At 43.5% G+C, this 14,951-nt stretch overlaps 1 protein-coding gene across 6 annotated transcripts in view; it reads right to left on the bottom strand.

Moving 5' to 3' along the window:
* Positions 1-14,951, bottom strand: part of KIAA0825 (KIAA0825 ortholog) — a 785,365-nt gene that overhangs the window by 637,891 nt on the left and 132,523 nt on the right. For 5 of the 6 annotated variants that reach the window (XM_075325095.1, XM_075325097.1, XM_075325094.1 and 2 more), the window contains 2 exons: positions 7,816-7,978; positions 1,139-1,787 (listed from right to left, as the gene is read on the bottom strand). In XM_075325095.1, coding sequence (XP_075181210.1) covers positions 1,139-1,787; positions 7,816-7,978 — 812 coding nt within the window. The remainder of the gene's footprint in view (positions 1-1,138; positions 1,788-7,815; positions 7,979-14,951) is intronic. The other variant, XM_075325099.1, reaches the window with a different exon arrangement.

Here is a 14,951-nt window from a genome sequence, read left to right as displayed (position 1 = left end):
ACATTGATCAATGCGATTGCTAAATATCTCCTTTTTCCTAATATTCATGGCAGGTATGCAATTCATTATTCACATGTTCAAGTTAGCAAGTAGCATTTTTCATTGTATTTTTCAATATTTTTCCATATGCTTGAGGCATTATACCATTATCTAAGTTTGATGTGCAGCCTTATCCTTATATATTACCTCAAAGTGACACTGGTCAGAATTGTAAAAATTGGCCTGATCAGGAAGGTGAAAAGATGCTGGGGGGTGAAGGGGTTAAGAGGTGCATGCAACCAAATGAGTTATGCCTCGGCCACAAGTCCAATTAAAAAATAACGTCTGGAACATCATTCTAAGTCTGAAATGGGTGCAAAAACCCCAAAAAACTTCACTATATAGAGAGAAGGGCTGCACACCAGCGACAGTGCAAGGGGAATAAATGTAAAGCAGAAACTGCTGTATGAATACTGACATGAAAAATACAATAGCTATATATTTCTTAATTGGTTTGTAGTCTTTCGTTTGTCAACCCGACCGCACCCACACCTATCGCCAGTCCACATTATACATATATAGCCTGGGTCTCAGCTTCCCACATACGGTAAGTTTTTTATCTGCAAGGGAGTATACACATTAGCTAGGGACCCCAATATATGAGAATACCATGATGAGGTGTTGGGGCTCTGTTGTATTGATCAATTCAATAGCTAAATTTCTCTTTGTTCATATGTTCATGGCAGTAATGCAGATTCCATTGTCATATTTTCATTCTCACAAATAGCTATTGTATTTTTCATGCCAGTATTCACACAGCAGTTTTTGCTTTACATTTATTCCCCTTGCACTGTCACAAGTGTTGATCCAGTCTGGGATTGGAGTATATTTACACAGCTACAGTGGAGATTTTGGTGAACTAGAAATTTGGGTTTAGCTATTTCCCCTTAAATGCTCCACCAATTTTGACAAGGTTGGATTGGCGAAAAAAAACACCAAAAGTCAAATTCGAATTGTGCAAAATGAATTGGGGCCTGTGTGGCCCAAGACTGCATTGACTTCAGAGCTATTGAATTGAGATTTCCCCCATGGAAAGATGTCTAAGAGAAGTACAAGTTATCAAATACAGTTTCTAGAGTTGTGTATTGTAACCACTTACCAAGGGCATGCACCCTCTGTTTATGCTTTTTCTTGTTTAGCCTCGCCGGCTGGAGACCTCGCTCCTCTGTGCAGGATTCATAAAGTATATCAAAGAAGGTTTTCATCTCCTCAGTGATCGCTTCAAAGAAAGTCTCATTGATAAACTTAATTATTGATGAAGAGTCTATAACTCGGCTTAACACAAACAAATCTTCTTTTATCATGGCGTACACCCTGGGAATAGCCTTCTGGTAGGCCCGAAGTACACTTTCTATCTTCCTTTCACTAAAGTCATGGAGAAGCTCAACAACAAAATTCTGTTGGATATTCTGAAATTTAACAAGGACATCAGGTTCAGGATAAAGGAAAAGAAGGCGCTGCAAGCACTGGGCTTTGAAACTAATCCTAGGTTGACTGTTACAGGTGTCAAAACTGGTTTGCAATTTTCCAACAAGATGGCGTCGTAAATGCAGTCTTACATCATCCCACAAAGCCTGAAGATCCATGGAAGAATCATCCTCAATGGCATGTAGTGAAGTCTGAGAAGTGCACTGAAAACTGCTCCCACTTGGAGTCGAAGGAAATGTTATGCCGCACCGCCTCTGGAGCTCCATTAGAAATTGAAGAATCATGTCTTCCTGATTTTCACAGTTCTTCAGAAAATGTTGCTACATTAAAGAAAGACATCCTTAAACAATTGGACATTGTATCAAGAAAAAAAACTTCTAAGAAACTATAGGAGACACATTTGGATGGAAAATGCATGACGGTACTATAATAATATCAGATTAATAGATGCCTTATGGTCTTGTGGAAGAAGTAATGTAACATGACCAGTGGTATTAAAGAAAACAAGTACTGGTACTAATATTATTAAGACAGCACAAAACTATTTTTTTAAACGAACAATAACCACAGGAGATAATAATAATAAAAAAAAAAATCTTAAGCAATTCCTCGTTAAATCTCCTTTTTATAATCCTATTTTGTCTCCTATTAAAAAATAATAGAAATATATAAATAAGTCTTCTGTGTCTCATATTACCAATGTTTGTCCCTCTTCCCCTCCTCATTGTTACTCTTTTTTTGTATGTCTGAAGTACAACTGGCTACAGCAGAACCTTTCCTACTGTGTCTATTCTGCAATAGTAAAAAACTATGTCTTACTCTCTAAACTAAGGGGTACTTTGCACGCTGCGACATTGATAACCGATTGTAGAGATGCCGAGCGCGATAGTCCCCGCCCCCGTCGCAGATGCGACATCTTGTGATAGCTGCCGTAGCGAACATTATCTCTACGGCAGCTTCACATGCACTTACCTGCCCTGCGATGTCGCTCTGGCCGGCGACCTGTTTCCTTCCTAAGGGGGATGGTCGTGCGGCGTCACATGGCAGGCGGCCAATAGAAGCGTAGGGGCGGAGATGAGCGGGACGTAAACATCCCACCCACCTCCTTCCTTCCGCATTGCAGGCGGGACGCAGGTAAGGAGATGTTCTTCGCTCCTGCGGCTTCACACACAGCGATGTGTGCTGCCGCAGGAACGAGGAACAACATCGTACCTGTCGCTGCAGCGAAATTATGGAAATAAATCGAAACTACACAGATCACCGAATTTTCGACACTTCTGCGATCGTTCATTGGTGCTTCTAGGCTTTACACGTTGCTATGTCGTTACCGGCGCCGGATGTGCGTCACTTTCGATTTGACCCCGACGAGATCGCAGTAGCGATGTCGCAACGTGCAAAGTACCCCTTAGGACCACAGTTTCTGTCGGATAAACAAGACATTAAAAGGGAATCAGGAAATCTGTCAGTAGGATCAACCTTCCCGAGCTGTCTATATGAACATATAGGTCATAGAAACTTGAACAGAAGGGTATCTTGATTTCTGCGATCAGATGTCTTGCTCCTGAGAAATCCAGGTTTTTCTTAATATGTAAATGAGCTGTTAAGATCAATGGGCTGGACACTGATTTCACTGAGAATCTGCTTTCAGGGCTTATTTTAAATGAAAGGGGGTGTTAAAAGCGTGAGACATGTAATGAGTGACAGTCTGATCTCCTCTACTCTCACACTGGTAACACCTTCTTTCAATTAAAATAAGCCCTGGAGCCAAAAGCTCTAGAACAGCGTTTCTCAACTCCAGTCTTCTAGACCCACCAACAGATCATGTTTTTAAGTTTTCCTCAATATTAAACAGGGAATAATTACATCACCTATGCAACATTAAGGAAATCCGAGAAACCTGATTGAGGAAAACCTGAAAACATGATCTGTTGGTGGGTCTTGAGGACTGGAGTTGAGAAACACTGCTCTAGAAGATCAGTTTCCAGCACATAGATCTTAACAGCTCATTTACATATTACAAAAATGTGAGTTTCCCTAGAACTAAGCGTTGTATCACAGATATCAATATATTATTTTATTCAGCTTCCTATGATCTACATGGCTATATACAGCGTGTCCATCCATATCCTGTCCATCGCCATTAACTTGAGAACGGCGGCAGCTATAGGCATAAAAGTGGTGTCTAGGCATAGTAAATTAGCCATGCGCTACGCAATGAAACCACCTATAGCGCCATCTGGTGGAAAACAACGGACTTAGCATTTTTATCTCGGAAACGGAACGAGATAGAGAAAAAAAGAGAATTATAAAGTTGTAGAACATCATCAATTCAATACAAATTGACACCTCGCATACAGAAATGCAATGATTAGAACGTGTAAAACTCACAAGGCTGCGCACGTGAAGCGATACCTCATGGAGACCTTCCTACAAGTCAGTGGGTATGGTGGCTGCATGGAGTGGCCTCCACGCTCACCTGACCTGACCTGACCCTATTGGACTTCTTTCTGTGAGGTCACATCAAACAGCAGGTGTATGTGACCCTTCCACCAACATTGCAGGACCTACGACGACGTATCACAGATGCTTGTGCAAATGTGTCACCTACCATATTGCACAACATGCAGCAAGATACAGTATGCTGTCCAGAGCACAGATGTGCATTGCAGCTGACAGTGGCCACTTTGAGCTTCAAAGTTAAACGAGCGCCATATGCGTGACAAGCATTCAATGTTTTGGGGGTTTCTGTATGCAAGGTATCGATTCGTATTGAATTGATGATGCCCTACAATTTTTTAATGCACTTTTTTTCTCTATCTCGTTTTGTTTTTTCAAGATAAAAATGCTAACTCCGTTGTTTTCCACCAGGTGGCACTATAGGTGGTTTCACTGCGTAGCGCATGGCTACTTTACTATACCTAGACACCACTTCTATTCCGATAGCTGCCGCCGTTCTCAAGTTAATGGCGGTGGACAGGACATGGGTGGACTCAATGTAGATGGCTTATGAGGGTTGATCCTACTGATAAATTCTGGTTAACTCCTGCAGGATTTATACACCACTGCCTGTACCAGGATCATGCAGTCATGTAGAGAATGCAGCTTAATTACAAACAGTGAGGGCAAATAGACTTTTTGTTAAATTCAAATATTAATTTCTAGGCTAAAGGGCGCTTTACACGCTGCGATATCGCTAGCGATCTCGTTAGCGATGTGACACGCCAGATCGCAGATGCGATCTGCCGAGATCGCACATGTGACCGGCGCTATAAAAACGACCTATGTGCGAACTCGGTAGATCTCATCTGCGATCTGGCGTGTTACATCGCTAACGAGATCGCGTGTAAAGCACCCTTTAGTGTTCTGTTAAAGGTAATTGTTCAATATAGTTTCTTACATCTATATATATAATTGCCTTATTCTGTCTGTCTGTCTGTCATGCTCCAAAATTGTGTCCTTACGGTGACACAAAGCTGATTGGCCACTGGGCTCGCCATGGCCCCGCCCCCCCACACGGATTGGCCTCTCGCCCCGGCTCTCGCAGGCCCCGCCCCCCTCACGCAATCCACGCTCGCTCTTGCCCAACTGACACGTAGCTCCGACTCCCAGGTGATCAGATCACACTCACTCTCACACACACCTCACACATCACATCCACACACTCACAACATCCTGGGATATCGCTTGCTTCTACACCGGCTCCGTCATGATCCCAGCAGCGCCAGACATAACCTTGCGATGCTGGGATCTTCACGGAGCCCGTGAACGCTGTTAACCATTATACACATCGGGTAACTAAGGTCCCTTGGTTACCCGATGTGTATCATAGTTAACAGTGTACACCGGCTCACACTCACTCTCACACACACCTCACACATACATCACATCGTATCCACACACTCACAGCATCCAGCGATATCGCTTGCTTCTCGGCCTCGATACTGTGCTGTTGTGACCTTCCAGGACCTGTCGGAGGATCACATGGCCAGAAGCATGTGGTATCTCCGGATGTTGTGAGTATGAGCGCGTATGTGCAATATCGTCAATGTGTGTGTGCGTGAGTGTATGCGATCGGGTGTGTGTGGGTGTGTGTGAGTGTATGCGATCGGGTGTGTGAGTGTCGGCAGAGGAGCATGGCGTGCTGGAGGAGGCTGGGAGGAGAGAGGCTGATCCTGGGGAAGGCTGGGATGGAGAGGCTGATGCTGGGGACAGAGAGGCTGATGCTGGGGACAGAGAGGCTGATGCTGGGGACAGAGAGGCTGATGCTGGGGACAGAGAGGCTGATGCTGGGGACAGAGAGGCTGATGCTGGGGACAGAGAGGCTGATGCTGGGGACAGAGAGGCTGATGCTGGGGACAGAGAGGCTGATGCTGGGGACAGAGAGGCTGATGCTGGGATGAGAGAGGCTGATGCTGGGATGAGAGAGGCTGATGCTGGGGACAGAGAGGCTGATGCTGGGGACAGAGAGGCTGATGCTGGGGACAGAGAGGCTGATGCTGGGGACAGAGAGGCTGATGCTGCGGGGAGAGAGGCTGATGCTGGGAGGAGAGAGGCTGATGCTGCGGGTAGAGAGGCTGATGCTGGCGCAGCATGGCGGATGGAGCACGTTTACGAGTGCGCAGCATGGCGGATGGAGCACGTTTGGGAGTGCGCAGCATGGCGGATGGAGCACGTTTGGGAGTGCGCAGCATGGCGGATGGAGCACGTTTGGGAGTGTGCAGCATGGCAGATGGAGCACGTTTGGGAGTGCGCAGCATGGCGGATGGAGCACGTTTGGGAGTGCGCAGCATGGCGGATAGAGCACGATGGGGAGTGCGCTGCATGGGGGATGGAGCACGATGGGGAGTGCGGAGTATGGCGGATGGAGCACGTTTGGGAGTGCGCAGCATGGCGGATGGAGCACGTTTGGAAGTGCGCAGCATGGTGGATGGAGCACGTTTGGGAGTGCGCAGCATGGCGGATGGAGCACGTTTGGGAGTGCACAGCATGGGAGATGGAGCACGATGGGGGGTGCGCAGCATAGGGGATGGAGCACGATGGGGAGTGCGCTGCATGGGGGATGGAGCACGATGGGGAGTGCGCTGCATGGGGGATGGAGCACGATGGGAAGTGCACACCTCCCCCCAACACACACACACACGCACGCGCACTGCACAACACACCACACACACACACTGGGAACCACAAACAACTGCCCTACACAGACACCCACACACACAGACAACGCTGCACACACACAACACCCAACACACAAACACCGCGGCACACACAAATATACGCACATACCGCACAACACACACATTGCACAAAACATACCTCCCCCCAAAACACACCACACACACACAAACCGCGCAACACACACACACACAACGCTACAGACACACAGCGCTCCACAAACAACGCAACACACATACAACATCGCTCTCACCCCCCGTCACACCCAGAACATGTACAGCCCCTACACAAACACTTGGTAACTACAGACAACAACATCTATATCTATATCTATATATATATATATATATATATATATATATAAAAACAAAAATCATACATTAACTACACAATACGTAAATTCTAGAATACCCGATGCGTAGAATCGGGACACCTTCTAGTATATATATATAACTACTCCACCTTGTATGCAGCGGACTATGATTTACAATGGAAGTAGGCATTTCAAAAATGGAAATGTTTCCATAATTTCTACCTTATGCTCAGTTAGATTACATATGATGAGTGAGCACTACCATGCTCAGTACTCATAATGAGCAATCGGACACTCGGACGGGCTTTACTCGTGTACAGAGTATAATGGAAGTCAATGGGAAACTAGAGTATTTTTCTGGAAATATCCCCGAATTCCCCACTGCCCTCCCTTATACTCCGTACACGAGTTGAGCCTGTCCAAGCATCCAACTGCTTGTTAGAAGTACCGATCACCAGAGCATGGTAGTGCTCGCTCAGCACTACTTATGACATGATCACATTTATTGATATATGACATTACACTGACTGTGACAGATGTTAATAGGGCTGTGCCCAAAAGACATTTAGGATCTCTACATTGGATACGACATAATTGTCCAACCTCATCTCCAGAACATGGTTCCCCAATCTCCTGTTTGGTTGATGTCCAACCAGCAGTGATTGGAGAGGTGGCAATGATTACCCTAGCTCTCTTCATTCATAGCTATACAAGTATACATTGCAGCTGAGAGCTTGTGTCGCCACCTCTCCATTCACCTGTGGTTGAATGCCAGCACAAATGGAGGTAAGAGGACCCCCATTTTGGAAATAGTTGTGCAATACTTTTCAAAAACACCAATAGTCAATTTTTCCCTTTACCATAGTCTTGAGGAATATCATCACTTCAGCATGAGGGGTATCATACAATCTCCAGGATGATGTATTACTCGGCCGCAGGAAGCAGTCCACCTTGTTTGGTAAAATATCAGCACTGGCTATACGGTGAACTTCTTGTTGAGAGTTTTCCAAACAGTTTTCAATGCTAAATATAAACATAAAAAATTAAAATAACAAAAGAAATGAAAGCTAAAGAAAAACTGAAAAAAAGAGAGAAATAAAATTGCTTGCAAAGTATTCATACCCCATAAACGTTTCCACATTTTTCAAGTTTTTCAAGTTACACCCACAAACTTAAAAATATTTTCCTGGGATTTTAATGTGACATATCAACACTAATTAGCAAGTATTTGTGATAAGTAAAGGAAATGATACATAGTTTTCTAAATATTTTAAAAATACAAATCTGAAAATTGTGACATGCATTTGTATTCCGACCCCAAAACACCTTTTGCTGCAATTACTGCGGTTTTGTGGTCTGTCTATTCCAGCTTTGAACATCTAAAAGGTTGAAATTTTATATATATATTGTGGGGCATCAACAGGCAGAATTGTAAATGGCCGGTATGTTTTGCAGAAGCGTGGGTGCTCTGCAATGTGAAGTTGGCTGGGACCTGTGGTTCCACAGGATTGCATTACATGCAGAGCCATGGAAGGGTGTGTGAGGCTGATTAAACACTCCTTACCACCTGTGAGTGTCGCTCCAAGGGTTAAAACAATCCTGTGGTTCTGAACCTGGAGCAGAGTGTCTAGGGGAGACTGGCTCTAGACGGTCAGTGTGTGTGCTGCAGAGGGTGAGAGCAGATGCAGGGTGTTTGCTCTGCTAAGGAGACCTTCTCGAGAAGGTATGGGCTTTAAAGTCTGTGTAAAGCCTGGCTGGAGCCAGGGGGAATGTGGTAAGGACATTAGCCACCTTCAGAGGAAGGTAACCAGGATTGAAACCAGTGTCTAAATTCTGACAAGGGTCAGGGACACCTGTGTGGAAATCCAACAGTGTTTGGACTTTATATTATGTGTTGGTCTTTGAGGAGAAAGCCAAGGAACGGCATCTTTATGTTATGTGACCTATGACTGTACAGTTTATGGAGCTGTTAATAAACCATAAAGGCTGTTAAAGTGACAAATTGCTCCGGCGTGCTTTAATCCCGCTACCCGACTCGTGGTCCCCCATACCCTTGGCCCCACATTGTCACTATATATAAAACATTTTTTTTTAATAACGTAACCCTCCTTAACATTTCTTCACAACTTTATCCCTGACCTGTCTGGTGTGAACCTTGGTTTTTAATGATGTTGTTTGTTCTAATGTTCTCAAACCTCTGAGGCCTTCACAGAACAGCTGTAGTTATATTGAGAATTAATTACACACAGGTAGACTCAATTTACTAATTAGATGATTTTTGGAGACAGTCACTCAGGATTTTATTTAGAGGTATCAGACTGCAGGGTGCTGAACACAAATGCACATCAAAATTGTATATTTTTAAAATATTTAGAAAACGATGTGTCATTTCTTTTACACCTCACAAATAGTTGCTACTTAGTTTTGGTAGAACACATAAAATCCTAATAAAATACATGGAGATTTTTGGTGTTATAAAATGTGGAAAGTTAACGGGGTATGAATACTTTGTCAAGGCACTTAAAAAATTTAAAGAATTTTAATGGTAAACTGTGCAAGTGTAAGTCCTTGAGTGTAACAGTAGTATTGGCTGTGTATTCTAATAGGCTTGTTATAGAATTGGCCTACAGACTATGTAGATGGATATTGTACTTCAGTTTAAACGGAACCTCTCTCTTGATTGACGCTGCCTGAACTATGGACAGAATGTATGAGAGCCTGGCGGTGTGACTGCAAACTAGTATTTTACTATGCCATGCTGCAGCAACTTTGAAAAGCCAACCAGTGACTATAGGGAGTGAATTAATCTAATGCGGTCCCTGGCTAGCTGCTTCCCGCTTTCACTCCAGATGACCTATCAAAACTAGAAAAAGTTGTTTTGCGGACTGCATCAGAATAGTCACATGAGACATATATAATGATTAAAATAAACCTTGGTCCTCTTTTTAAAATTGGAAGGTATACTAGTTCTGTTTATTGTTCAGCAATCCAAAAAATGTGACTCTTCGTTCAGATTATATGACCTTTCTCAAACATCGGATTCTAGGAGCCTAATAATAATAATAATAATAATAATAATAATAAAAAATCTTTTTCTTTTTATTTCTATAGTGCCAATCTAATCTTCAGCACTTTACAGTTCAGAGGATATTTGTACAGACAATAAAGACATTAAAGAGTACAATTCAATAGATACCAAGAGGTTCCTGCTTACAAACTTACAACCTATGTGTAAATAGGGGAGACATGAAAGGTACTCGTAAATGGTAAAAGTGCTTGTATCCCCTGGTCCAGCCATTAATATAATAAATAGGATATTCAAATAACGCTGCATGAACCGGTCACCATCCAGTATGTGTACAAGTATAGGTTCAGAGTGCTATTAAATGTATGGAGGGTGTGTAAACAGATGCTGCTAAGGAACAATTTTAAGAAGATTTTGTAAGGGCAAAATGTGGATAGTTACATAAGTGAGGTGAGATGAGAGGCCAGTCTAAAGAAATGCATTTTTAAGGCACACAACTCGCGAGACGTCTTGGAGGCTCAGATTATTGAGGACGCTACTCTTAGGCTCATTAGCGGAAAAGAGAGCATGGGTAGGGAAATAGACAGAGATGAGGAAGGAGATGTAGGGAGGTGTAGAACTGTGGAGCGCTTTGTGGGTGAGAGTGATATGTTTATATTGGACTCTGTAGCAGATGCGCAACCAATGCAATGACTGGCACAGGGTAGAGGCATCAGTTGAACTGGTTGTAGAGGAATATTATCCTGGCTGATGCACTCAGGATGGCTTGGAGAGGGAGAGTTTATCAACAGGGAGAAAAATTGGTAGAGAGCTGCAATAGTCCAGACGAGAATGAATAAGAGCAACAGTTAAGAGTTTTTGCAGAGTCAAAGGTAAGAAAAAGGTGGAATTCTAGAGATATTTTTGAGGTTTAGGTGTTATGAGCAAGGGAGTAAAGGAAAGATCTGAGTGAAATATACCCCAAAGTCACAAGGGGTGCTTCTGGGGAGTAGGCCCACACATGGACATTGCAATATTGTGTTTTGAAAATTAGAAGAGGGAGCAAACACAAGGAGTTCAGTTTTTTTGTAGGTTCAGCTTTAGATAAAGGGAGGATATGATGTTAGAAATAGCAAAAAGACAATACCTGCTAGTTTGTAGTAATTGGGTGTCATGTCATCAACATATAGATAGTAGATAGTACTGAAAACCAAATCTACTGACGTTTTCTCCATAAGGAGCAGATTATAGGGAGAAAAGGAGGTGACCTAGAATTGAACCCTGATGAACTCCGACAGTAAAGGGAAGAGGATGGCAAGAGTAAAATATACAGTGAAGGAGTGGTCAGAGAGGTAAGAGCAAAACCAAGAGATTGCAGTGTCTTTGAGCCTGAAAGAGCAGAGCATAGTGAGGAGAAGCTGGTGATTCAAAGTGTTGTATACTGCAGAGAGATCCAGGAGAATCAGCAGGGAGTATTGACAGTTAGTAGATCATGCTTTTCCATTTCCAATGTGTATATATGTTTATATCTTCTTCTATTTCTTTTTGCATTATCCCTGCTTTGGTTTCGAACACTCTTTTTTGCACAAAATGTATCAGGCATTGGTATTGCTGACTTTTGTTGTGCGCCACTGCATATGGGCTTTTCAGATTCTTTTAACATATGTTTGGTCATCTTTGCACTTTACACCTTTTATTATGTGTTTTTGTATCTATTATACATGCACCATGCACTTTTTTTGCTATTTTGTAATACAGCAATTTTTTTTGTATTATGCACTTTAGACTTGTATTTTATAAATATAATTTTCACATGGTTATTATATTTTTATGTGAAGAATCCTTGCAGGGACATCTAAGTGCATACTCTTGTATGCATCTTTGTACTAAGATATACACGTGCGTTGAGATATCTATACACTTGGTTCACATTTTTTATTATTATAAAATTATTAAACAATTGGAATAATTTTCTTACACTTTTTGGGTTTGAACCCTACGTGCACCTCTGTACATTTTCTGTTTGTGTGAATGTTCTTTAAATGGTGTGCCACTGACACGTTTTGCTTTGTTCTCAATGGCAATATCTTTGCATCTCCCTGTGTGTGTTGAGCGCTCAGTTTTCCGCCCACTTTCTGTGCTGTGGGGCGACGTGTCTCCTTACCTCACCATGCTCCTCCCATGCTATGATGTGTCTGACATGGGCGGATCATGATGATGTCAGACGCCAGACCCCATGTGCACGATTGTGGAGCTGTGATTGAGCGCCGCTGTTACACATCACGCTGGTGAGTGGGGCTATATATACCTGGGTATTGACTGGCATCAGCACCCCTTGGAAGAAGCTTTTCTGCGAAACACGTGTCGGGGTACCTTTATCCTCAGGTTAATATCTTCCTGGTCTGTGTCTTTGTGGGCTTGCCACTCAGTACTAAGGTCGGTTTTTATGGCTGACTTTGTTCCCTTGTAGGGGCAATTTACTGTGGTATTGCAGCCATGCTGCCTTCCTGTGAGCTATAGTACTGGGAATATGGCTTTTTAGTTTGGGCCCTGTAACACCCTTCTGGTGTGTGTTTTTGTGGATTCACCACAGTGTTTGGGTCGGTCCTTTGGCTGACTCTGTTTCCTTGTAAAGGTATAGTACTGTAGTAATGCAGCCATTCCGCCCTTTTCTCTGATTATAACACTGGGAATATGGCCTCCTAGTCCAGCCCTGTGGAAAAAATGTTATATTTTGACACTTGTGTCAGTTTCTGCCTTTCCTTCATATGTATGGTCGAGATCCTGCTTCTCCCCGGTTTGGGACTGTAGGCATTTGGAAACATTGTTGTGGTTATACCACCTGATCCATTCAGGATTTGCTTTTTATTATTATGTTTTCATCTTGTAAGATTATATCCTGGTAATATCACAGACACATGTATTCTTTGTTTCCTCTGTTATATGCCACTTTTTGTAGTAATAGGATTGTGGCTCCCATACATTCAGTCTTGAATGAAGAAAAAAAGCTTTGTTTAGCTTGAAATTTAATATAGTTCCACCTTATTGGTGTTCTTTGGGACACTCTTCATTTACTTAAAGACTATTGGCTCTTCAAAGAAACTTGGACAGCACCCTTTTTGGTGCACTTTCTTCCCGATACATGACCATTATGCACTTATGCTATTTATTGCTTGTATATTTTGGTTTACCTGAGGTTAATTGTATGTGTCCTCATCATTGTCTGTTTTATGTGTTTGTCTTTTAACAAATTTTTCAATAAAGATTATATACTTTTATATTGGCTGGTTCACTCACATCTTTATAGGTTCTTACTGCTTAAATGAGTGTAGCTATCTTTACTTTTTGGTCATTCAATTGGTTCTTATAGATAGTAGATAGTACTGAAAACCAAATCTACTGACGTTTTCTCCATAAGGAGCAGATTATAGGGAGAAAAGGAGGTGACCTAGAATTGAACCCTGATGAACTCCGACAGTAAAGGGAAGAGGATGGCAAGAGTAAAATATACAGTGAAGGAGTGGTCAGAGAGGTAAGAGCAAAACCAAGAGATTGCAGTGTCTTTGAGCCTGAAAGAGCAGAGCATAGTGAGGAGAAGCTGGTGATTCAAAGTGTTGTATACTGCAGAGAGATCCAGGAGAATCAGCAGGGAGTATTGACAGTTAGTAGATCATTAGAGACTTTAGTAAGGGTAGTTTCATACAGAAAAGAGTCAATTGTAAATGGTCAGGGAGAAAGTAATTTCGGAGACAACAGATTAGGAGTGAGTGGACCAAACATTCCAGAACTTTAGAAATGAAGGGGGGTTAAAAACAGGTCTATAGACAGCAGCGCCGTTCTGATTGAGGGATATTTTTTAAAGTAATTTCTTGAATGCTGACCTGTTTGAAGGAGGAGTGAAAAATATCAAATAAGAGAGAAAAGTTAAATATTTTTGTAAGGCTAGTTTCACACTTGGGTTGAACGGCATCCGTTACATTGCGTTGTGTGACGGATGCAACGGATGTGTTGCATATAGTGGCACAATGGATGCAACGGATAGTACAAAACAACGGAATCAACTTCTTTTTTTTTTTACAGTGTCACCGGCGGCAGACTATTGTGGGCGCTCAGCTGATCGCTCACAGCAGCCGGTCGCCGGGTGATCAGCTGATCGCTCACAGCAGTTGGACGCCGGGTGATCAGCTGATCGCTCACAGCAGCCGGTCGCCGGGTGATCAGCTGATCGGTCACAGCAGCCGGTCGCAGGGGGGGGATCAGCTGATCGCTCACAGCAGCTGGTCGCAGGGGGGATCAGCTGATCGCTCGCCACAGAGAATGTGTGCGGGGGTGGAGTGCGGGGTGGGTGGAGCCGAGCGGGGCCATGGCGCTGAGGACAGGTGAGTGTGTGTGTACATGCGGAGTGGAGTGTGGGAGGGGGCGGAGCCAAGCGGGGAAGTGTCGGGCTCCCTGCACACGTAGCCAGGGTAAATATCGGGTAACTAGGCAAAGCACTTTGCTTGGTTACCCATTCTTTACCTTGGTTACGGGCGCAGGGAGCCAGAGAGAGCAGGCGCAGTGAAATCCTAAGGACTCCGCTGCTCAAAAAAAGTTACATCCTGCGTTCCTCCCGCTCGATGGAAGCAACGCAGCGTCGCCTAGCGGAAGCAACGCAGGTTTTTTTGGCACAATCCGTCATCCATACAAGTCTATGGGAAACAGCGGCATCCGTTAACGGATTCCGCTGTTTTCCAAAAGGGCGTATTGTGACGGAAGGAAAAAAAACACAAGTGTGAAAGTACCCTTAGATCAGTGGTGACAGTTGCTAGGGCAAGAAGAAGCGAGGAGACCGGTAACTTCTTCAGTAACCGGTTCAAAGACAGAGAGTGAGCTAGATGAATTGCAGGAGGAAAGACAATGCATGATATTAGGGGATTGGGAAAAATTTCCTGTTTGATATCGTCAATTTTTTCTTTGGTCAGACTGTCAGTGCTGAGGTTTGAGTTTGGGGCT

Source organism: Anomaloglossus baeobatrachus, chromosome 1, assembly GCF_048569485.1.
Source record: "Anomaloglossus baeobatrachus isolate aAnoBae1 chromosome 1, aAnoBae1.hap1, whole genome shotgun sequence".
NCBI classification, from domain to species: domain Eukaryota; kingdom Metazoa; phylum Chordata; class Amphibia; order Anura; family Aromobatidae; genus Anomaloglossus; species Anomaloglossus baeobatrachus.
The sequence above is the reverse complement of the archived record's forward strand: the minus strand, read 5'-3'. Positions and strand labels throughout refer to the sequence as shown.